At 40.6% G+C, this 25,837-nt stretch overlaps 1 protein-coding gene across 1 annotated transcript in view; it reads right to left on the bottom strand.

Annotated features, from left to right (window-relative positions):
- Window positions 1-6,188: 6,188 nt before the first annotated feature.
- Window positions 6,189-25,837, bottom strand: part of IFT74 (intraflagellar transport 74) — a 54,409-nt gene continuing 34,760 nt past the window's right edge. Inside the window, exons 13-20 of the mRNA XM_004712356.2 lie at window positions 23,393-23,472; window positions 19,393-19,446; window positions 18,972-19,069; window positions 18,072-18,198; window positions 12,941-13,104; window positions 11,907-12,032; window positions 8,955-9,015; window positions 6,189-7,609 (exon numbers count right to left, since the gene is read on the bottom strand). Of these exons, the coding sequence (XP_004712413.1) occupies window positions 7,491-7,609; window positions 8,955-9,015; window positions 11,907-12,032; window positions 12,941-13,104; window positions 18,072-18,198; window positions 18,972-19,069; window positions 19,393-19,446; window positions 23,393-23,472 (829 nt within the window). The 3' untranslated portion in view covers window positions 6,189-7,490. The remainder of the gene's footprint in view (window positions 7,610-8,954; window positions 9,016-11,906; window positions 12,033-12,940; window positions 13,105-18,071; window positions 18,199-18,971; window positions 19,070-19,392; window positions 19,447-23,392; window positions 23,473-25,837) is intronic.

Below are 25,837 nucleotides of genomic sequence, written 5' to 3'. Positions count from 1 at the left end.
CATCTCTGCCACAGTCCATCCCCAGGAAACTACACACAGCATCTCTGCCACAGTCCATCCCCAGGAAACTACACACAGCATCTCTGCCACAGTCCTTCCCGGGAATCTACACACAATATCTCAGCCACACATCTACACACAATATCTCAGTCCTTCCTAAGAATCTACACACAGCATCTCGGCCACAGTCCTTCTGGGAATCTACACACAGCATCTCCGCATCAAGCCACCTTGCCTTCACTTTCATCCGTTTGCCATGTTTGTGTTGTTTGCTATGAATCGGCAGGTTCTTTGGGGAGGGGGGGGCTCTAGGAATGCTCAATTCCCGCCCCCCATAGCAATTAAGGATAGTTACACCTTTGCTTTATGCCATTTCACTTTATGGAACGTTTCACAGTACATTACTTGTGGATGCTGGGAGAACCTTTGTATCACATTTTGTTTGTGTTTGGTCCCTTCTTCAGTTTATCGACATTTGGCTGCTTCCTTCCACGTTGGGCTGTCATCAATAATGCTGTTATGGAAATTCACACCTAAGTTTTTTTGTGTGAACATAGGGTTCCTATACTCATGGCTATGACTGGAAATGGGAGTTTTGATGGCAATTTTATGTTTAACTTTCTGAGAAACTGCCAAACTGATTTCCTAAGTGGCTCCCAAACTCTTTTCATTTGGTTTGATCCTTGAAAATCCATCCCACCCCAAACTGATTCAAGCCAGTAAGCATTCCCTGTGAGTTTATCAGCCAGGTGGTCGCCTTGGCAGAGAAGCTAGAGATGGCTGAAATACCAGCCCTGTGTGCAGGGAGCCTGCATCTCTAGTTGATGAGAAAGGGTTCTTCCCATCAATTGGCACCTGCCTTAAAGAGAGGAAAGAACGACGTCTGTGGAGCAGCAGTGCTGCCTGGGAGAGTGTGTTCCAGTGTTTCTGTGACTTCCTAATTGCAGAGCCACCCAGGCCTCTTTGGTCATGAGGGTTTTGTTGTTGTTGTTGTTACCACTCCTACTATTTATACCTTCAAGCCTTGTTAATTGTTACTAAAAACTATATCTAGTGGCACGTTACGGTGCCCGAATGGGGGAGTGGTTAAGCACTCAATTGAAAAGTCGGCGGTTCAAACTCACCTGCTGCTCAGTGACTCTGCATGTCTGTGCCTGTAGAGTGTAATTTAGGACACTGTTGGGGTAGTTCTAATCTGTCATATATGGGTACTATGAGTAGGAATCAACTTGACAGCATATTACAACAGGTGACACTTAAAAATCTATGGGATGTAAGTGGCCATGATCCAATTTTCATGAAACTGTTTAACCAAATCAAATGCACCACCATTAAGTAAATTCTGAATCATAACGACCCTATGGGGCAAAGAGGCTGTAAATCTTTACAGGAGCAGAAAAGTGCATCTTGCTCCCTGGAGCGACTAGTGGTTTCAAACTGTTGAGCCTGAGATTTGTAGCTCAAGGCCTCATCCACTATGCCACCTGGGGTCCCATTATACCACTACCCCAACTACAAAACCGGCATCAAAGGGCAAAACCAGCCTGGTTTATAGGGATATGAGATGTAAGCAAGAGGAATGAAATTATTTAATCGGGCAAGCTAAAACTCCCTCCTCCTCTTTTAGAAACAGAAAAGAAGAGGGCGGGGGAGGGGGGGATGCAGAGGCAGAAGAATCCAGTGAAAGGGGGTCATAAAAGCCAAAGGCAGAGAAAGCTACAGGGAGGAAGTGGCGGTTGCTGTTATTGTGTCACTATCACAACAAAAGAAACACCGCCCGGGCCTGCTGCGCCATCCTTACTCTCGATCTCTCTGAGCCCATGGCGCAGCCACCGTGTCAATCCATGACTTTGAATGCCGTCCAGCCTGAGGAGCGCATCTGCTGGCTCCCTGTCTCACAATATGCTGCTGCTCTTCAAGAGACCTTCAGTGGCTCATTCCTGCAAAGCGGACAGCCTATTCCTTTTTCCTAGTTCTTAGTCTGGAAGCTCTGCTGAAACCTGGTCACGATGGGTGTAAACGATGGGTGATTCCGCTGGTATCTGAGATACCAGTAGCTTAGTATCCAGTCTTGCAAGCAACAAGCAAGCCCCCACAATGGAGCACACTGGCAGGCTGGGTAGTGGCTACAGAAATATTATACTAGCGTCAAACTAACAGGGCTTACTCATTTTAGTAATTTAGATATTATTGGTGATGTTAAGAACAATTTCCGTGACAGTGCATGCAACAGCGAATGAGAAGTGAAGCAGATGAGTTGTTTAAGAACTTTTGAAAAGAATCGGGGAGACGGAAGTGTTCTTAGGTTGAGAGGAAGAAACCAATATGGCAAAGGCTAAAGTCATTACAGAGGGGCTAATAGATAAGAGGAAGCCTCCTACGGAATCTGGCAAGATTCTGATAAGCACCGGTGGAAGAATTAGATAAAGGACAATATGCTTCTCAGAAATTGGCAGCTGAGCAGGGCCAACTAAGCTCAAAGAGGGAAGAATGGGAATGAATAGAGATGACTAAGCATGCGGTAGTGATGAGCGGTAAAGCAATACAATTAGTACTATGCTATGTAGTACTTTGTACTTTTCAAGTGTTCACATACATTAGATGCGTGTATGTGCCAAGAACCTTGGCAATGGGCTCCTGGAGATGGAACGGGTTGTCTAAGGTCCTTCCACTAATAAGTAGCAAGGGTGCATCTTTAGAAGCGAGTACCTGCGCTCTTTCAGTTAGGGTGCATATCTCAGTAATGACATAAAGCAGAAGAGTAGGAGTTTGGGGAGAGAAGCAGGGGAACGGTGTGACTGGCTTGGCTAACAACAGGAGCCGATGTCCTCCGGTAAGGGAGGGCGATCTTTGCAGAGGTTAGCAAAGATTTCTGTAGCACCTTCATATGAAAAAGATGTTTTAACCCCCCTAATATGTATGTAGTATGTCATATGTATGTAGATGCTTTTACCAGGAAAGGTGAAATAGGGATAAAGTCACAATCTTAAGAGACCAAGACAAAATAGCTGCTCTCTATGGCTGCTTCTTTCTCTCAAATGAAGGCCGCCGAACACCTTCTATCAGAATTCACATTTACTCAAATAAATTAGATAAAATACTTAAGAACAGTAGTCTACCACAAGGGGCTTGAGGGAATGTAGAGGGCTGTGATGAAGTGTTCTTCCAGGTCAGCTGTGCAAACCCACCAGTCGCTCCATAGGAGAATGATAAGCTACCTGCTCCCCTAAAGATTGAGAGTCGAAGAAACCCAAGTAGGGCAGTTCTATTAGGTCTTGTGCAGCTCACTGTGTTAGCACGGGCTCGACGGCCATGAATGGAGCCACCACTGATGAGAATACATCGGTGGCTGGTTGTTTAATGCTTCTTCATTCAGATTTTTAAAAAGCAATTCTTCCCATTGGTCATTTTTAAGGGGAGGAGGAATCTTCGTGAAGTAATGATCTGTAACAGAACATGGCCCTCCATTTTCATTTCTATCGCACTGTCAAAAGCCCTGGTGGGGTAGTGGGATAAGCATTGAGCTGCCAACCTCTCTGTGGGGGGAAAGGTAAGGCGCTCTGTTCCCCTAAGGATGTACAGCCTCAGAACCCCAAGGAGGTCCACTCAGTCCTACAGTACTGCCGCTGTGAGTCAGAATCAACTTGGCAGCACAGGGTTCGGTCAAAATCCCAGGGATTTCTCCGTCATCGAAGTCCAATGTTTCAGTGCTGAATTTCATCTCGTCTTGGAACTGGGCTTTGTTTGTGTCTCCATGTCTGAGGCTGACGCCACACTGTGCCAAAACTTTAGCTTGGCACTTCAACATAGCCTGTTAAAAATTATTTTCATCACTTCATGCGGCGATTCTTAGTGAGATCACCATTAAGAAGCAGCACGAATGCTTGCTACGAGGAGTCAGAATCGACACTGGAGGCCATGGGTTTGGTGTTTTGTATGCTTGTTGAGGTTTCTGTTGAGGGAGGGGGGAGGCCAGTGCCCAGCAGGGTCATGAAGTATCTTCGGATTCCAAAGTCTGATAGATCAATGGATGCAATAAAGCAAATCTGGCATTAGAGATGCAATCTTTGCCCCATGAAGACACTAGACCACAGGAACTTTTGAGCCCCTCTTCCCCCCACCCCCACCCCCTGCTCTTGCTGGAGTTTTTGTCTCCCCCCACCCCTATCTCTGCTGAGATGAAAACAGTTAACTGGTGAGTGGTTTAATAAGAAGAACCTTGCTTATCTTTATCACCTGACACTCCTTCAGTTACTCGTTAAGGTTTCTTGGGAACAGCTGTTCAGATAGAGTTGACCATCTCAGTTGTGCTCTGTGGCCTAGGGAACGGGAACGAAGCCACTGTCCTTTCACAGCTTCTCCAGCCCCTTGCTGCGGACCTTGCTAATTCCGGCAGGAAAAGGAACTAAGCCAAGGCACAGCTTCAAGGTCGAGGTCCTCAGGAAGGTAAGGCTCATTTGCAGTAAATGTCCATCTGGCCTACTGATAACCCCCCTGAGCAAGCGGCAGGGGCTCGTGGGGCAGAATGAAGGCCAGAGCTGCCGTCGGAGGCAGGGATGCAGGCTTCATCCATCCATCTACCGTATGGCATTTTTGTTATTTCCTCCCAAGGGATGCTGGCTTTTCTCTGTAGGCTGCATGGGAAGTTAGAGAAGCTGGAAAAGCAATTTTCTTTTCCTCTCCTTCGGAACCATTTCCCCTAATCCTGAAACACAAGGGCTCGGCTTTGTCTTTGGCAGTAGGGGGTAGGGTGGATCTGGACTGGCCACCCTCTTAAGGCGTGCACCCCCAAGTAACTAAGGGAAAGTTCATTTGAACAAGACGTCAATAAAAGATTGAGAAAGTCTTTTTAGAACACAGACAACAGAGTCCAGACTGAGTTTATAATCTGTAGCCAATACGTTCACCTTCATGTCAGTTTGAACTTCCTCTAATACAGTGAGTGTCTCTGCTGAAAATGATAACCCAGAAAATGAGTAATATTTCATTTGTTTCTGAGCTGAGCTATTGTCTTGTAATCTTAAATAGCTAACTTAGTAATAGTTCGTTCTTGACTCTAGGCCAAATATCATTTCAACAGATTAAATCTGCCTTTCTTCTGTGGTATTTCTGTGTTTGTTTATTTGTTTTTATCTTGGTAAGAATACTGGTTTGCTACAAGATTTTGAAATGAAGCTGAAATCAAGAATTTTGAAAATCTAATTTTTCTGTTTCTTTTGTACGAGGTTTAACTATTTAGTCCAACCCCCCTTTTAGATGGTAGACCCTTTGAATTCTTCTGATTCCTGTTTCCTTCGAACGCTCACTGGGCTCTCCATCCGGGGTCCTTTTCTTTCCTGGGAGGCAGCTTCTTTGTGTGGAGCCACTCGGCAGAAAACAACCACACAGCACAGCCTTGGTTACGGAATCGGATATTCTTGTTCCTCAAAAAGCTCCTGGAAAAAATGATCATGTTTGTCCACAAGCTTTCTGAAGCCCCTTCACAGAATCAGGGTTTCAGAGAGACTGGGGCCACAAAGTCTAATGTGTGGCTATGTGACAAAACCAGAAACCCAAACCCATTTCCATCCATCCAGTTCTAAGTCCTACTGACCCTCTACAGGGCTTCTGAGGCTGGAAATTTTTACAAGAACAAATAGCCTCGTCTTTCTCCCGTGGAGTAGTTGGTGGTTTTGAACTGCTGATCTTGCAATTAGGATTCTAACACTTACTTCCCAGTGCTCCTTTGTGATAAAGGCAGTTTGGCTCATTGAAAAAAGAAAAGCAATGAGGCAGTGCCTCGCCCACCTGGATCACCACAGCACGGGGGTCACTCCAGGGAATTGGGCACTCTTGCACATTTCTGCACACTGAGACCAACAACAAACCCCTTAGCTCAAGCCTTTGAGGTAATCATTATTATTCCCTCTTACACATGAAGAAGCTTAACTTTAGAGACACTTGGGAAGTCCACAAGGTCATCTAACTAGCGGTAGAGCTGAGATTTAAATGAACCGCTCTCTGATCCAAAGTTTGCACTTAACTCTACATTACAAACCTCAGTCAACAACATGGGACTTGGTTTTTAAAAGTGTTCTATACTGGAATAGTATTCAAGATTAAGCATTCTGATGTCCAAGAAATTACAATCATCATGTTTCTAAATAGTCGTGTTTCAAAAGTTATAAAGTTTCTAAAGTTATAAATAATTCGAGTTTTTCAAATGGTTTATTAAAAATACTCAAATATGAAAAATTATCGCTATGTATGACACTATGCATGACAGATGTATAGATGTGCTCAGAAGAGACAGAAAAGAACAGAATTAGTTTATTTTCTTCATTTTATTTGTCTATCATTTCAAAATTTTTTATTTTTGAATTAAAAATGTCTTTTTAAAGATGTTCAATTTCCGGGTAAATCTGTACTTTTATGATAAAACCTATAGTGCAGGAGATGAAGGATACAGCATTAATTTTAAAATTAATTACTATAATTATCTAGTGGGACAATACTGATTTCTTCTTAGTTGAAATCAGAATGGTATAATTTACTAAGACTGTTGATGCTAGAATCTTACCACAAAAGGAACAGAGCTACAGAAAAACTGGCCCAAGAGACAGCCAGAGACCGCGAGGCTGCCATGAACGAGCCTTTCATCTCTTGTGTGAATGGCATTCCTCCAAGCTCTCATCCTGGCTCTGCATTTTGCACCTTAACGTTAAGACCAGACTACTGGCCCCAGGAAGGACTCCGCAGTTAGTGAGAGAGAGTAGCAAGAAGTCATGTTTACTTATTGATAAAGGATATGGATGGGGAAACAAAACAAAGCCTTGCTAACTTTCCCATGTTGATCTTCATCGGTAACCCTGCTCAGCATGTTTGTTCAGTCTGTAGCTTCTTTCCACGGGACTTACAAGGTATTATTTTAACACGGATGGAGCTTACAGACCAAGAAAGAGCCTGGCGCTCTATCCCAGCAGAGAATATTCCTATTGGATTTGTTGGAAGGCTCTGAGAGGAAGGAAAAGACATTAATGAGCATTTCCCTCAGATAACACATTTTAGTTTAAAGGAATCCTACTCAATTATGTTCCCCAAATATCATATATAAGATGAGTAATTTAGAGCGGAAGTTGGAAACTTTGTTTGGTTCAAGAAATTTCCAGTGTTTTTTTTTTCCCCACCCTGCCAAACTTCTCATTGTTTTAATGCAAACACATGTATACATTCATGGATAGGCCAATTTTTCTACTTTCTGGCTGAAGTTCTAGTTAGAACCAATCACTGCACATGTCCTCTCCACAAGGTCAAGTTCTAACTATGGATTGAATGTTGTTTACATATCTAAGGATCAAATGTACATCATAGACAGCTTTGACAATAAAGCAATGAACAAGCAATACATTCAGAACTGTTTAGTAAAACTCTCCACGGCGGGGTTTGGGGTGGTCAGTTTAGTCCAGGGAGAGGCCAGCGTCGGACGCCGCTCCTCCAGGGCCTCACAGTCTTCAGTTTCGACCAGTGCTGAGCAGGGCCTCCACGATGGTTTTGTTGTAATCTGTGATCTGTTTGTTCACGCTCTTCATAATTGGCCGGTAATCACTCTCTTGACTCTTGGTTGCAATGACTAATTAGGTGTTAAGGAATACACTGTTGGTAAAAATATTAATCTAGGGTTCAAGAAAGGAACCAATTTATACTGGTATTTTATTTAAAAATGAAAACAAAAAAAAAAAAGATAACTAGATTAAAAAGAAAACCAAAACACCACCAAATTTTTTTTAACAGATTAAACACCGAATAAAACCAGATCAGCTAAGCAAACCGTGTTTCAAAAAATGTCCCCCATTGTAAAAAGCCTCTTTTATAGTTAATGTTGCACATCTCAATCCAATTTGAGGTTTGGACCAGGCTAATGTTCAGAAGAACATTGAACACACTAGTTTATTCCAAATGAAAGACATTTACACACGTTCAAGGGAGGGCTGCAGACAAGTCCTCAGGGTAACACACTCGTCTTAGTTACTTAGGGAGCATTAAAAAAATCCTCGGGGGAACCGATCACAATGATCGACACATAACCACCCCCAGTCCCCCACCTCCAGGGGGATGAACAATAGAAAGTGGGGGAGGGGTTGGTGTAAGATATGAAAATAATAATTTATAATTTATTAAGGGGTCACAAGGATACAAGGGAGAAGGTGGGGGGGGAAGAGGAGCTGATATCAATGACTCAAATAGAAAGTAAATGTTTAGAAAATAACGATGGCAACATATGTACAACACCAAAGTGAGTTGCACTGAGCCATTTGTACTGCTCTATAGATTAATTAGCTGTTTATTTCATATGTTATGTATCTATCTATATAAATATATATAAAATCATAAGTGTCCTGGTTTTGTTTCTCTAGAGCAGTGGTTCTCAACCTTCCTAATGCCGCGACCCTTTAATACAGTTCCTCATGTTGTGGTGACCCCCAAACCATAACATTATTTTCACTGCTACTTCGTAACTGCAATTTTGCTACTGTAATGAATCAGGTGACCCCTGTGAAAGGGTCGTTCGACCTCCAAAGGGGTCCTAAGCCACAGGTTGGGAACCGCTGCTCTAGAGAACCCTGTCTAACATAGTGGGTTATGAGTTGGGCTGCATGGTCAGAAGTTCGAAACCCTAAGCTGCTCTGTGGGACAAATATGAGGCTTTCTACTCCTGTAAACAGTTAGTCTCAGAGGCCCAAGAGCCAGTTCTACTCTGTCCTCTAGGGTTGCTGTGAGTAAGACTTGACTCTACAGTAGTGAGTTTGGTTTTTATTTGAACTTTTAGAGAATAAAAATGAAGACTTTTTCAGCTACCCTCTCGCTCAGAACTTAGCTCAGAGTTTTTGTACATATTAGGAATTTGCTGTGTGTGGAGAATTGGGTTTCTTTGAAAGTCTATAAAGAAAGTTCATTCTCAGCTTTGTGAAGGATACATTCTTTCATCACAAAGTTATTTTGCTCATGGTGTTGCCACTTCCTTTCCAAATTTGTAAGCTAAAAACACAAAAGAAAAATGTTAACAAGTGCCCCAAATCAAAATAATTATGCATCCTTAACAGGGAATAAGAAAAGATAGTTCAACTTCAAATCTTATCAAAATTTTACTTTGTATTAAGATAAAGCCACCAGAGAAACAAAAGAAATTTAGGAATAATTCAGCAACAGCAAATACATTGATAAATATATATGTTTCACTTTATATGTTTATTTTAACTTGAAAATATCTATTGCATCAATGATCATGCCAACTAAAAGGCAATTTGTTGTTTTTTCCTTTTTGCTACAAGAACTTGAAAAGAGGCATGGGATACGATGGGACTCTCTCCTCGAAATCTAACTCCAGAAATGTAACATATATTCTAATATTATCGAAAGTGCAACTATATAGGAGACACTTCCGTATTTCCAGGGCTAAATTTCCTGTCTAACTCTACAAGCCGTGATAAGAGCAGAGCTGCAGTGTGAAGATTATAAAAGGGCTGGCAAAAAGTTGGCATCATTACAATAATTTCTGCATCAACAGGAAGTTAATGTGGATATTACATTGATGGTGCTTCCTCAAAAGACAATTTTACAGTTATAGAATTAAATTGTTTTACTGATTTAATTAACCTTGGACTCTGGGTTGTGGGCTTTCTTTTTTAAGATGCATATAGTTTTTCCCCTAAGCAAAGGACTGTCTGAGAAATGAATACTAAAATCATGTTTACCCTGGACATTTCAAATAAATCGCATTAATAATATTCCTTACTCTGCTTATGTGAACTTATTTTCAAGGCCACATTCAGTTTTGATGTAGCATCTGTCTCATTGTTTCCTCCAAATAGATAAATCTAGATATTAGGGTAAATTGTAATTAATTAATCATGTGAATGGTCTCTGCTTTAAATTAGCAATTCGATTTCAGATTGAGTGCCCTCAGATAGGACCTGAAAGGTGAGAGAGACCCAAGGAAGCAGTCCACAGTTTTTAGCAGTGAATCTCCAGTACTCTTCAGGAAAGTCAAGGGCCAGGCCTTTGTCCCCTTTGTCTCATACAAAGAGGTGGATGTGTAATGCAGCAGACCTCTAAGGAAGTGCTACACAAAAAATACTATTGCCAAAAGGTTGCCAGCCAGTTGGTACTCACCAAGTGGGTGGCTCCCATAGATAAGGACTTGGCGATTAGCTTTCATAAAAATGATCATCAGAACACCCTATGGGTTTTTCTACTATGGGCCAGGGCTACTCCATCCCATGGGGGTTGGATGGGTCAGCATCAATTCAACAGCATCCAGCAGAAAGACATAGCTTACTCACAGATTCTGTTAATGGAAAGTATTACAGATGTCTAAACCAATTTCCCAGAAAATTGCTTCAAAAGATTCACTATAATCTCCACTGATTAAATATTAGAAAGATTTTTAAACTATGGTTTGTGCTAAGATTTGTTGTTCTCAGTAGTTAGAAATATGATAAGCACCTAGTGTGGGAATCGAAAGTGGCCACGGCCTGGCTCTGAGAAACAGTGTTCGCACTATCTCCCTCCTTCCTCCTCCTCATCCCTTCAGGGGGGGAGGAGGAGGACCAGCGTTCAGTAAGAAATGCCAACATTCCAAAACCCTCTCTAGTGCTCCAAGATGATCTTGTCACTTAGACATCCACCTGTTGGTATATTATGAAGTTGAGATAGAATAACTGATTGTTAATTTGGATTTGGTAAATTAGTGATTTACAAGTTTTTAGCGGTGTGGCAAAATTTTATATGAAACTCTACATCTTTCAGAAGAATCTAAGGTATATCATCTTATTTTAATGAAGAAAGCAAGTTTAAGGGCTGCATGTATGACTCTATTTTTTAGAAACACAATATATTAATATGTGTATAAAATTACAAAGAGAAAAAAATTCTATAAAGGTATTACACCATTATGTTAACATTGGTTATTTTTAGGTAATGGGAAGTCAAGAGACATAATTTTGTTGTTGATGTTCTATGACGATGTTATTATACAGAGAAAAGGAGTAAATGTCTAATGCATTCAACCTTTAGATATCATACCTAGAATAACCTCAGACATAGTTTATGTAATTACCAGTGGGCTAAGTGGGATGAGAATGGGACTGGCAGGCATGTGTGTCCTAAATAAATATTTAAGAGTTGTAAATCAAGAAATTCAAGGATCTGACTGTTCTTCATGACACTATGTGAACAATTTAAAAACTAGAAGTAACCTAACACTCCTATAACAGGGAACTAGTTAAGTAAATTATAATACATTCATGTAATAGAATAGTCTACACCTGATAGCAATCATATTTTAGAAGAAAAACAGCTATTGACAAGGGAGAGTAGTATTTAAGTACATAATTAAATCATAAAAAGCAAGCTTCAAATAATACATATAATTTGATACCATTTCTGTGAACGCAAAAGGTAAATGTGTAGGTATTTATGTGTATATCTAAAGTGTGCATACACATAACCTAAGTGCATACACAGACAGACCCACACCACATGACAGAGTTCTCGCTTCTGAATTGTGAGGGATAGGTCACGAGGGTTTATTTTGTGATTTTTATGGGTTTTCAATTTTATGCAGTAGAAATGCTCAATTTTTCACCCTTGTATAAAGCTAGCATCCAGAATACTCTCATGGCTGTGCCCAGAATAGCCCCTAGTGTGTGGCAGCCTTCTACTCTAAGCTTGCAGAGACAGGAAAGCAGCAATTTTGAGCGGGGATTGTGAAGAACCGGGCTAGGTTCAAAGCCAGAGGATTTGGGAAGATACATAAAGCACACGTAGAAAAATAAAACTAAGGGTTGCTTCTGGGTGACGAGATGAAGGAAAAGAACTTGAGAGACAGCCCGGAGGGGGTGAATTCCAGAAGCTGTTTTCCCCCTTACCTGAGAATGTGTCTCGTTTTCTTGCAATTGTGTTTTCAGCGTCTCATAGTCTGCGTTTAATTTCTCCATTAGTTTCTTAAAAGCATTTCTATGAGTTGATAATACTGTTCTCTCCTGATGTAGTTTCTGTAGAGAATGAAAAAGGAATAATTACAGGCCAGAGTGGTTTCTTGGATGGGCCAACAGAAATTGCACTTGACAAACAATGTTGATGAATGTATTGTGATAAAATTCTACCCGAGTGATAACCTCTCTAAAATATACTTATAAAAATGTCCTTTAACTGTAAAAAGCTACGTGAGTATAAACTAAACACAGGTGAATTCTTAAGGCTGCCACACCTGCCACCACCAACCCCCAAACTTACTTTTAACTATAAATGTAAACAGCAATGAAACCTTACTGCCAGGTTTTAAGTGGAGATGTACCTGCGTTTTATAAATATCTTATTAAGTGAAATGCTATTATGTAGCAACTTGGGAGTTCCTAGGCGATGCAAATGGTGGTGCTCTGCCACTGTTAGCAACAAGACTGAACGTTCAGCTGACATACACATTCACTGAAAATTATGAAGCAGATGGGGTCATCATGAGTCGTCGTCAACTTTATATCAGCTGGCTCTTAAATAGGAGCACATCCCTTTTCAATGTTTGCCTCTGAAGAGGACGGGTGGCATAGGAGTTACATGTTAGGCTGCTAACCCCAGGTCAGGATTTGAACCCACCAGCCAGCCAATCCTCGGGGAAAAGACGTGGCTCTCTACGCCTATAGAGAGTTACCATCTCTAACCCACAGGGCAGATTTACTCTGTCCGAGAGGGTCGCTCTGAGTCAGAACGGACTCAGTGGCAGTGAGTTTAACATTTTAAAAATCACTTTAAATCCCTTTTATGTAAACGGTTTTGTTACTTTTTCTTACTTTACATATCAAATAATCAACTAAAAATACCCAATCCCATAAACCACATCAATGTTACATTTAATCCACAAGAAACAACTTGGATTGTCATTTTATAAGATTCTGTTAGCATTTACCTTTTTCTTTTCTTCGCCTGATGATTTCAGCGCTGTCAAATCATTATAGGTCTCCAGATCTGTGGTCATTTGCTTAATTTTCCCTTTCAGAGACTGCTGCTCCTCAGTCATCTTACTTTCCAGGAGCTCCATTTTTTGTAGGTCCAACTGTAGACGCTGACTATCTGCAAGGCAGTGATGTGAGGCCGTGATTAACCCAGGCTTTCCCCTTTCACACCAGGAGCTGGGAGGCAAGCTGCACCAACCTCGTTCTAGGAGCATATCTATGAAGGCAGCAGAGTCACTGCCGCCAGGGAGACAAGATGAAGAACCACAAAGGGAAGGAAGTCCTCATCGCAGGTAAGCGGCTTACTTGGTGCATAGTTGCCATGCCTGCCTACATGATCATACAAACATATAACAACATGCACAAGTGTCCTTTCTTGTCTAGGAATATATGAGATAACAAGATCTTTCTTAATCTCACACACACAGTTTACAGCGGTGTGTCCCAAAGTGGGCAATCCCACCACCACTTGGTGGGCACTGGAGCAATCAGGCAGGGGACGGCTACCAAAGTAGACATCTACACTTTATCCTGGATTATGGACTTTAGTACAACATTTGTTAATTATCATGGGGACACTGAGTAATTTTTTTCTGAAAAAAAAGGTGCTAGGTCAAATAAGGTGTAGTAGACAGAAAAATTTCTCCCAAGTCATCTCTCCCAAATTTATGTTAGACTTAAGACACTGCTTGCAACTAATGGTAAATGATTGTCGAGTTACCTCCCTGAAGGCAGTTAGTTGCCAGACTACTGTCTGGCCCCACCACAGGTAGGGCCTGCTGTTAAGGTCAATGGACTATTTCTCCCTAAAGGCTCCTGAACACCAGTCTGGTCCCTGTAGATGAGGTTTCTATAGTGAGCCAGAGAACAGGTCAAACCTGCTCAGTGACATCCAAAGTTAGGCCAGCATCCTGAATCTAGGATCTGCCCATCTTGTCACGTGTACCCTTAATCCCTCATCTTCCTATTGCATGTATATCCCTAGATTGCTCCTCTCTCATTGCTGTATTACCTATAATACAACCCCTTCCTGTGACGTATGTCTTTACAAGTAATTAGGGGGCTTTCACGCCGCCCCCCAAAGATATATAAGCCTTGGTTAGCAATAAAGATCCTCTCGTTGGCCCCCTCCCTTCTTCTTCCTGTCCCCACTCCCCTGTTCCCTTTCCTCTTGTCCTCCTGACCCTCCCCCTCTCTCCTGCCCTCTGGTCTCTCCATGTGGACAACTAAGTGAGGCTAAGGTGAGCATGCTACCATGAAATGTGTCTGACTCCATTATTTCAATCTCTCTTTTATCTCTCATGCTCTCTATGACTTTATTATAATCTTTATATATATTTTAACCATTCAATTGTGCCTATCGAACCCACGATTTGCTGTGGGGGGCTGGCCTTTCCCTCACAATAAGGTTGGGAACCTATGGTTTAAATGGAATAAATAAAACAAAATCAAGTTTATGAAATATATATATACATATATATGTATATAGCACCATTTTATAGTTACATATACATACTTCATGGGCATCTCATTACTCCATTCAAAAATACTGAGCTTCTATAATGTATGAGCTACTGATATATTATGGAAAGTAGCACGAACACTGTCTCCCTCAAGGAGTTATCTGCCAGAGGTGAAAGCAGGTGATTCAACAAGCATGTACAATACACAGGATAACTGCTAGGTAGAGCACAAACGAAGCCACAATGCATGTGGCAGGGATCAGGAACAGTTTCTAAATGCCTGCTTTTTCACTAATGAAAATATGTGATTTTCTTTGTATGAGTCCTGTGTGGGTTCAGCGAGCTTCTTGGATCTGTAGCTTAAGTTTTTCATCAAATTTTGGGATTTTTCAGCCATTATTTCTGTAATTACATCTTCTCCCTTATTCTTTCTCTCTTCACCTGGGATTCCAATTACACAACATCATCCCTTGGGTCACTTTGGTTCTATTTTTATTTATTCTTCAAATTGGACAATTTCTATTACTCAAACTTCAAGTTCATTCACTCTTCCCCTGCCTGCTATCTCTAGTCTTCTATTATAATTATCAAGTGAATTTTTCCAGTTTTGTTACAGTACTTTCATTTTTTCAATTCTAGAATTTCTTTGTAATTTCCATTTCTTTGTGAGAGTCCTCATCTATTCATTTATTATAATTTTATTTTTCTTTAATCCCTTGAACATGTTTATACAATTTAAATTTTTTTAAATTTCATGATCTGGATTATTTTAGGCTTAGTGGATAGTGTGACACAGTGATTTCTTCTAGCCATAGTCTCTGCAGCGACTGGTCAGGACCACCCAGACCGGGTGTATTTTTTCTTTTCTTGGTGGGTCTTGGTAAGGGAAGGTGGGAGAAGATGCTGACAGGATCTGATTCACTCAAGAGTGGTGTTATCAGGGCTAATTTCAATTAGTAAAACTTAATTTCAATTAGGAACTCAAGCATGGAAATCAAGTCTACTTATGCTACTTGGTATAAAATGAACTGTCATAGAAGCAAGAAGAGGGGATTAGCACTCCCATCAACAGAGATAAGCCAGGAGTAGAGCACGTCTTTGGACCCTGAGAAGCCTGCACATAGAAAATTCTCAATCCAGGGACATAAAGCTGACACCAGAAGACTGGCAGAGGAGAAGCAGCAGAGCGAGCACAGGACAGAGTGATGGGCTCTGGTCCACAGACTGAGTAAAGCTGAGCGGCTTCAGGCAGGAAATTCCCTTGCCCTGTGGACTGCCTCCAGGCCCTTGATGGAGAGAGCTAGTTTGCTGACCCATAGAACTAGATCACCTTCGGGCTGAGCCTTATAATGAAGCTGTGTGCTCTTCGGGCATTTATAGCAGCCCTAGAAGAGCTTTATAACATTACCTGAGCAAGGCAGAGGATAAATATTCATGTGGCTGGGGGCCAAGGACCAGAGTCTGCAGGCATGGCGGGGAAGAGGTGGTCCTGACCAATGAACTGTGTCTTAACATCTCTTCTCCTGAATTGTAACCTGTGAACTTCCCTGATAAAGCCCATCCAAGGGAGTATTTTCAGTGTGGAGGAGCCATTGCAGTGAGTGATCAAACCCGGCTGAGACACAGAGAGTGCTGTGGGAGGAATGGTTGCTGTCAGATTTGGAAACGTAGGTTGGAGGGTGGAGCCATGTCTGAGCTCAATGGGATTGGGCTGATGTGGAGTTTGATTCTCTTTACCCCTTGTGAAGTCAGAGGAGGTCAAATATCATCTCTGCAGCCTTTTTACATATAGTGACTGCTTTTCCCTTGAGTCACATTTTCCTGTTTTTATACATGTAATTTATGTTTGCTAGTACACTGGGCATTGTAAATGCTGTAGAGACTGCACTCTGTTGTGTTCCTTTGAAGAATGTTGATTAAGTTGGACGCAAACTCTCAATTATGTTCCCACAGGGTGAGCAGCATCTACATTTTTACTTGATTCTTTCAGTTTCCAGCTGATACTTTCCCCCACAAAATCTACCTGATGCATGTGTGGAACAGCAGTCAGACATGGATTAGGGTCAAGTTTACACATAGCTTTGAACTGGCTTCCCTTTTTTCACCTCTGATTCTACTACAAGTGATGGTCTTGTTGTTATTAAATTCTTATCTCTATAGGGTTTGAGATAATTATGAGGAGAATCCACATGTTGAATAATATACAGGCTTAAGATATTTAAAGCTCTAAAGAAATATACTTGTACTGACTGTGGTGAAACAGCAATATAATCTTAACTGAACGTTTAATTTGAAGATAAATTAATGTTAGAAAGGTATACAATTTTTTTTTCCTGTAGAAAATGCTTTTCCCCTCCCCCTAGAGGAAAATGACTGGGTGGTATAGGTATAAAGTTTATCTTCCTTGAACAACAGGTTTCTGAAAAGCTAAAAGCTTCTCCAAGGGAAGAGACAGGAAGAGGATGCAGTCTAGTTCCTTCTGATATGCTGTGAAGTTGCAAAGTTTACCAAGCAGTGTGTACATAACAGCAACATCTCAGAAGGAACCACTTTGACCTGGGGAAATGTGTCTGAAATATTCTGCCATCAGCACATTTGTTTACTCCCTGGAGTTTCCTTTCCAAAAATATAAATAAAAACTGCTGCTGACAGACTCTGTGCCCCTTTCCTCAGGCGCTATACCAGTGTTTCCCAACCTTTTCTTTCACTATCGTCCCCGAAGGAGTCTTTTTGGTTCTTTTTCCCTTTTCTAATATATTATTAACATACATTATACTACACGTATAACATATTAGCTATGGAACTATGTATTATTTATACTGTATGATCATCTTTTCCCCTGTGGAGGGCCACAAATCATGATAATGACTGTGATTCGTTTTACCCTTCTCCACCCCCAAGAACCGGGAGTACCAATTTTAACCTACGGGTTTAATTTACAAAGTATTCTTATTCTAGGCTTGGGAAATGATTCATAAAAGTGGAATGCAAAATTCCATGACCTCCGAAAGAAGGACAATATATACATAGATAAGTTTCACTGTTGTGCGTCTCTAGAGAACCCAGCCTAAGGCACATTTCTGCTGATACACATGGGGTTGCCAGGAGTCAAAATCCGACTGAATGGCAACTGGTGTGGCTGTTTTTGGTATCCTCGGGTTACAGCACAGACGTGGGGCATGTATACACTACCCAAACCAAACTCATTGCTGCCATTTGATCTGGTCTCATGGCAACCGTATATGACAGGGTAGAAGTGCCCCACGGGGTTTCCAAGGCTGTAATCTTCAAAGAAGCAGACAGCCTCCTCTTTCTCCCAAGCAGTAGCGGGTGGATTCAAACCACCCACCTTCAGGAGCACTTTAACCATTGTGCCACTCGTTTGCATAAGTCTCCAATAAATCTTTTAAACAAATGAGAATATCACAATGTAATGTTAATAAGATGAGGTAAAAAGATCACCCAATTTGGAGGTACAAAATGACTGAGGCTAAAGGCAATCATTATATGGTGAAGTAAAGTTTTCAAAAATTTCAAAGAAATGGAAATTTTTAAATATTGATAAATGCCTATCTGCCTCAGGACAAAGTGGGAAATATTGGAAGTGAGGTGGTTTTCTCACCTGAAGTCAAATTCCTGGCTGTGCTTTGTGATTTCTGCATTTCTGTGGATTTAAAGCTGAGGTCATCCTGCATCATCTTCAGCTCTTGGTTGGTAATAGAAGATATCTGTTTCATACGATTTATATTCTGAATTTGCAGAGGAAAAAACTCCACTGATTAAATGCTCCCAGAAAACCCTTGGGAAACACTTTTTAAGATGTGATTTTCTGATTAAGCATTCTTTTTTAAAGTATATCATCCATTGGTTTCCCTCAGTGAATATAGGCTAACCTTCAGAATTATTTATTTTTCCCTGGCTTTGTTTATTTCACTGTAGAAAATATTCGACTACATTACTTTAGGATCTCACCCGGAGTCTTGAAATATCTAGAATTTAGAAATGAGAGCATGTATTTTCCTCCCCTGGTAGATGTTCAATAAACACTTTTTTTTTTTGGATGACTCTAGATATTCATTTCATTCAGTGAACAAATAATCCTTTCTAGTTACAATGCAAATCAGTGTTAAAATATGGTAACGTGCTCAGAATAATGCCTAGATTTTGAAATTATCTGTGCACATGTTACTTCTACAAGCTTGGAACAATTAACGATGGAAGAAAGCCTTGCACTTACTCAGTGCTAAATACAGAAGTCATACATATGTCCTCCTTCCCCCTACTGCCTGACATTTAACTAGAGAAATAAACATTAACAATGACATTTACTAGTTTGCTGACATTTTACAAGGGAGATAAACATTAACAACTTAAAGGAACAAGATAAGGGGCAGGAGCAATTTAAAGGAAACAGGTAAGAGCGCAGCTACAATGCTGAGTGGGCCCATGTTTGAGCGGCACTGGAAAAGGCGGCCGCAGGGACCACAATGGGATGATAGCAGGATGGGCACATGGTACTCACTCGACTGCAGTGCTCCAAAAGCGCCACAATGCTGGCTTCGATGTGCGCCTTCCGCTCTAGTTCCTGATTCTTAGTTTCCTCAAAAGTCTCGATAAAAGCTGCCGATGCATAAACATGATAAGAAAGGCTGCCGTGGAGATGGTTACCTCTGACTATATAAACTCTGACTAATATAAATTTTACATGCTCACTGGTTTTTTATTAGCCCAAGTGAAAATTCCTTACAAACCATTTTACCTACTTTCAAGCCTTTAAGCCCCCATTGTTCTCATCTTGACAATTCAAGTAAACTAGGAAAGTCCGCACTTCCGCATTCAGAATTCGCAATGAAATGCCCCCCATGACCTGGCTTTGGTACAAATGAACAGTGTACATGAATCGTAGACGATCGTATCTTTACATCTATGAGGTTGGAACTTACTGTCCATATTTTCTTCTCTCTTTTTTAGTTCCTTGTACTTCTGATTCATTTCTCCTATAAAAGAGACCAAAAAATGTAACATGAATTTCAAAACCTTCAGACACAGTGATCATCATTCTAGTCATTCGACTCTGAATGTGTCCCCATGCTTTGTTTCTTCCTTCTCAACTGGAGAGCCAGGAAATGTAAGAGTCCACGAAGAATATCACATCTCACAGTCGACAGAATGATCTTCCTGTTAAGGCAACCTAGGATTTTGACTATGTTGGCAGCTATACCGCAGAAATTAACTCATACTGAGCTGGTAAGAGCCCCCTTCTAACATCTTCACATAGGTTCCTCAACTTATTTGGCCTACCACTCCCTTTTCAGAAAAAAATATTACCCAGTGTCCCCCAGGCTTCTGTACTATAGTCCATTAAGACCAGGATAGAGTTCTGTAGCTCCCTTGGATTGTCCCAGTGCCGCCCAAGGGGCGGTACCGCCTGCTTTGGGAAACAGTGATAAAAATTATAGGGCAAGTTACCAGACATTCAGAACTTAGAACAGTAAAATATATCTAATCTTCTTATAGCACTTTGTCTTATTTTATTATAATATATATTAATCACAGTTTAGCAGCTAGTTATTTACATATCTGTGATGTTAATAAATTAAAGGATATTCTGTTTTATAATCTAATCAATCTTTGAGAAGATACTAGGCACGATAAAAACAGAGATACATTTTAGTGAGTAATCAACTCTAAAAATCCCACTGGAGAGACAGATGACTGAATACTCTCTACTTCGTGAATTTTATTCCCCATCCTGGTCTGTGTATTTAGACTAGTACCAGAAAACCAGCCCCATCTTGTGGATAACGGCAGTATTATCAATTCAGGCCTCTGCGAACATACACACACTTTTAGAAATGGTAGAGATCTGTGGATATAAGCTTGACCAACAGAACCTAAATTTTTATAATAGCTAGCATGGGGAAGAAAACACTTTTGCACATTGTTATTGGTTACATAAAATGCACAAACATTTCTACAAAGAAATGATTAAAAAAATCAAAATTATACATATAACTTTCTATTTACAATTGCACATTGAGAAAGTATTCCAGAGACATACTCAAGTTGAAAAACATGTATGCACAGAAATATGTACTTTGGCATTGTTCTTGGTAATAAATAATTTGAAACAATTTAAATGTCAATTAGAAAACTCAACAATGACTATTTAATATGTACCAATTGTGACTGTTTAATATGTACCAGGCATTACTGTATAAAGGCCCTGAAATTGGTCACTAAGGCATGCCATTTTTCAGAAGGAAATACCCACCTTATGAAGGAGAATGGGGATTACATATAGTGAAAATGACTCAAATACACAATAATTACCTAGCATTACTCCATTAAAAAAAAAGTTTATATGTGTATGGACTTCCAGAAGTTTGTGGAGAAGTTCCATATCTTTTCATTCCATTTCCCCACTCACATAAAGCCCTTGTATATTAAAAGGTGTCTAACAAGATGACATCAGACGATAAACAGTGATTCCCTCTGAAGGCTGTGATTGAATGTGAGGGAAAGAAGGTGCCTTTTCATTGCATACTTTTTTGTAAGGCTTGCGTTTTCACATTAAGCTCACATGGGGTTCAAATATAGCAAACAGCTATTTTTTCCAAAACAAATTTATCTGTGTCTAAAAAATAACCTTAACTCTGTTCAAGAAACAATAAATCAATCTGGAAGAGGCGCTCTCCTTCCTCTGAGGCGAACCGCACAGTTAATGACAATGTATGAGAATGGGCATTTGAGGCAAAACCAATTAACTAAAAAAAGGCAAGAAACATAACCCAGTAAAATCCAGTTCATTCAATGTGATTCAAGCTCTGAGAAGGCGTACATAAGGTTTATAGTGTGTGTCTTCTTGGTAAAAATGGTGAGACTGTGGTGGATGAATGGGAGAGGGGAAAGACTGGAGGTGGTGGGACCAGTACTGCAATACGTCGGGTAAGAAATAATGAAATCCTTAACTAAATAGGCCACGTTCTTACAAGTAAATTTCTAACAAAAACCTTGTATACTGTTGCATCAATAATCTAGGGTGATCACATGTGCAGCATATATTTGGATGTATAAATATCAACATTTATATAAGTGAAAGTGGCCTTTTTGCCACTATTAATTACACTGCACTACAGATACGGTTGTTGTTTTTTCCTCATAAAAGAGGACAAGGAATGTTTTAAAAAAGGATGAATGGAGGTTAAAATTAAAGCATCCTATTGACACTGGAATACTAGTGATTGATAATGAATTATTCTCTGCAAAATTAGTTTTTTACTGGAAAGAAACTGAATGTGTTAGCAATTTAAGGTCATTTAGAATATATCCTCCAAAGTATCTAAATTCAGGGCAGTAAGGTGAAAGGGGGAAAGTGTCCCAGCAAACTCCCTATACCTTTGAACAATGAGCATGTGAACTGTAAAAATGTCCTCCGCCCATTTTTTCCAGTCTTTTTTTCACCACTGAAGTTTTTCATTTTTGTCAAATGTCTTAATAAGCCTGAAGGTTGTCCTGTGTCCTCCTTTGAGAAAACCTGCACCCCCTTGGGCGACGTCTCAGGCGAGCTGACCCAGGAGATCCCCTCACAACCCACTGCTTGGATCTGCCTCTCTCTTCCTTTCAAGTCATTCTAACGAAACTAAGACAGATGTACCAATGAGAAAACGTGCTTGCAGCCTTCCACTGCATGCAGAGATCTGCTTAAACATGTTCTGTTTGTAAAAAACCATACATATAAAAACCAGAATCCTCATAGCAATACTTTTTGACTTACCCTCATATTCTTAATAATTCAAGAGCATAGTACCCAGTTGACAGTTAACCTGTGATTAATCTACTATGGAAAACCTATTTTTCTCTTCCTTATGAGAGAGAAGTGAGTTAGGACACTTTCCCTCCTAAGTCTTTACCCCAACCACACACACTCTGGGGAGCCTATCCCAGCATTTCCACTTATTCAGCTCCCCAGCTCCCCCAGGTGTCTGGGTTCTGCCTTAGCTCATCAAATCCCACTGTTGGGCAAAGCTGGGAGAAGATCAGGGTAATCAGTACTTGGTACATCATTAATGTGCTCCTCTGGGGAATGTTTCTGAGTTATTTGTGATATCATGACTCGATCATCACTCCACCTCATAATCCTACTTGTTCCCAGTTACATTGAAGAAGCTTGATTTAGGATGTATAAGAACTTTAAACCACTTTACTTCATTAATGTGGGGGAGGACAAAACCCTCAACTTCGCACTACTAAGTACAGTTTCGCTTCCTTTCCAACCTGGCCCCAGCACTGTGGCTCTCACAGAGAAGGGTAGTGAGAAGAAGAGCTGCTCTGCTATTGCCAAAGCGGTGGCCAGAGCCTGCACCATCAGCATTCACAAAAGCATGCGTGGAGTGGGCTGCAAGAGGCATGCCCCTCTGGCCTTCAGGATCCAGCAATTTGCCAGAAAAGAGATGGGAACATCAGAGGTGCACATTGACAGCAGTCTCGTGTGGGCCAAAGCAATCAGGAATGTCCCATATTGCATCTGGGCACGGTTGTCCAGAAAGCATAACAGGGATGACCATCCACCACCCAAACTCTAGACACTGGTTACCTAGGCAACTGTCACCACTTTCAAAGAGACAGTCAATTGTGATAATTAGATAATATTATGAAACTGTTCCCCTTTCTCCCCCCAAAAATCCCAAACCTAAATACATTTCCTACATTATAGAACAATTTTTAAAAGTTATTGCAGTGTGTGATGTGTGTATAGTTTCTGTAATATTACTTATAAAATTTAGTATGTCCTTTAGCAGTTATATGAATATCATAAAGAGTTAACTTTTAAATTTATGGAAGCTAAATAGTTAACAAAGAGTTAAATTAACTTGATAATAATACTGTATACTAGTACTATTCCTCGGTTAATCTACATTATAAAAATATCAGAAATATTACCTTGGTGTTCCTCTAAGTCCATGTCAAGTTGTCTAATTTCTTCATTAAACTGATTTATTTTTTCTTTTATATCTGTTAACCTGTTGAAAACATTGTCCAATGACTTTATGACAAATAAGCTTCAGTAAAATGGATAAAGGATTGGAAGAGATGTTTCCTTTTTGGAACATATGCACAATAAAACATAGACCAATTCAGCCACATCTACATGTACAATTCAGTGATACTGGTTATATTCTGCAAGTTACTCAATCTTTCTGACCCACTGTTTTCTTTTTTTTTTTTTTTTAACATTTTATTAGGGGCTCATACAACTGTTATCCCAATCCATACACACATCAATTGTGTAAAGCGCATTTGTACATCGTTTCTCAAAACATTTTCTCTCCATTTAAACCCCCGACGTTAGGTCCTCATTTTTCCCCTCCCTCCCTGCTCCCCCCTCCCGCATGAGCCCTTGATAGTTTATAAATGGGTATTTTGTCATATCTTGTCCTGTCCGACGTCTCCCTTCATCCACTTTTTGGTTGTCGTCCCCCAGGGAGGAGGTCACACACAGTTCCATGTAATCGGTTCCCTATTCCCTACCCATTCTCCCTTTACCCTCCCTGTTTTGCCACTCACGCCACTGGTCCTATAGGGCTCATCCGTCCTGGATTCCCTGTATTTTCAGTTCCTATCTGTACCAGTGTACCTCCTCTGGTCTAGCCAGTCTTGCAAGATAGAATTCGAGTCATGGTAGTGGGAGCGGGGAGGAAACCTTTAGCAACTAGAGGAAGGTTGTATTTCTCATCATTGTTACATCGCACCGTGACTGGCTCAACTCCTCCCCTAGGCCCCTCTGCAAGGGGATCTCCAGTGGCCTACTAATGGGCTTTGGGTCTCCACTCCGCACTCCCCCCATCATTCACTATGGTAAGATTTTTTGTTCTGATGATGCCTTACACCTGATCCCTTCGACACCTCGTGGTTGGATAGGCTGGTGTGCTTCTTCCATGTGGGCTTTGTTGCTTCTGAGCTTGATGGCCGCTTGATTACCTTTACCCACTGTTTTCAAAGCTGTTCCTCTGATTGACATAAACTCACTGCTCCCTGAGGTTCCTATAGAATTTTTGACTGCTGTTGTCACCTTGGTACTATAAAAATAGTTCTTAAAAGAACATGATGCTCAAGACAGATATTTTTTACTAGCTAAGCTAAACTACTATTTGACTTAAAAAAAAAAAGACTTTAAGAGGTAATTTTGGCTTAAAGGTTATCTTTAAGCATTCTTTTCAGTGGATTGTGCAGGCCCCTTGACTCCAGACCTTCTGGATTCCATGAGAACTTGAAATCCTGTTCTGCATTTTCCCCCTTTGATTAGTATTCGTCAATAGAATCTTTGACCAAAATGTTCAGTAATGGTAGTTAGGCACCATGTAATTCAGATTTCACAGCAAAGGAAGCAGTTAATTGTGCACAGAGGGATTAGCCACACACGTCATATCATCCTCCTATCCCTGACTTTCTTCCTCTGTTGCCCCAGGCACATAGAGACTAGTATCTGTGCCTTGAATGGCTGCTTGTAAGTTTTTGAGACCACAGGCACTCCACACTACGTTTGGAGCTAGAAAAGACAACTAACCATACTATTAGGCCAATTAACTGGGCTGTTCCATGAAAACATTATCCAAAACCTACAAACCAAGGAACCAACCTCGCCCCCATGAAGTTTTTAGCTACACATACATAAGCAGCCTCAGCAGGGGCTTTTTTGTTGTCATAGTTGTAAATCTATATATCACATTTCTTCAAAGAAGGCATGCAAATAGCCAACAGGAAGTGAAAAGAAGCTCACCACCATTAGCCATCAGAGAAATGCAAGTCAGAACCACCATCAAGTACCAACTCACACCCACTGGGATGGCTATCATAAAAATAAAATAAAAAACAGTAAAAAAGATAGATAATAAAAAGTGTTAGTGAAGATGTGGAGAACCTGGAATCCTCATGCAGTATTGATAAAAATAGAAAATGATGCAGCCAATGTAGAAAACAGTTCATCAAAAGGTTAAAGATATGTGACTTCACATATATCTCATGTGTCGTCCTAAGAGAAGTGAGAACACACATATCCACGTGAAAACTCGTACACAAATGGTCTCGGCAGCATGGTGCACAATAGACAAGAAGAAGAACCACCCAAATGCCCATCAACTGACCACAGAAATAAAATGCCTATCCAGTATAGCATTATTTGGCAATAAAAATAACGTATGAAACATGCTACAAAATAAATGAATCTCGAAAATACGCTAGGTGGAAAAAACAGCCACGCAGATCCATACATTATATTTGGAGTGCATATTTCTAACTGCATGCATAAGAACTACCCAGAATTGGCAAGTAGATAGAGACAGACTGCAGATGTGTGGTTGCCTCAGGGGTGATCAAAATTTCTAAAGT

This window comes from Echinops telfairi, unplaced genomic scaffold, assembly GCF_000313985.2.
Source record: "Echinops telfairi isolate 266 unplaced genomic scaffold, ASM31398v2 ScPeMD7_25;HRSCAF=90, whole genome shotgun sequence".
NCBI classification, from domain to species: Eukaryota; Metazoa; Chordata; class Mammalia; order Afrosoricida; family Tenrecidae; genus Echinops; species Echinops telfairi.
Note: the sequence above shows the minus strand (reverse complement) of the source record. Positions and strands in the feature narration are given on the sequence as shown.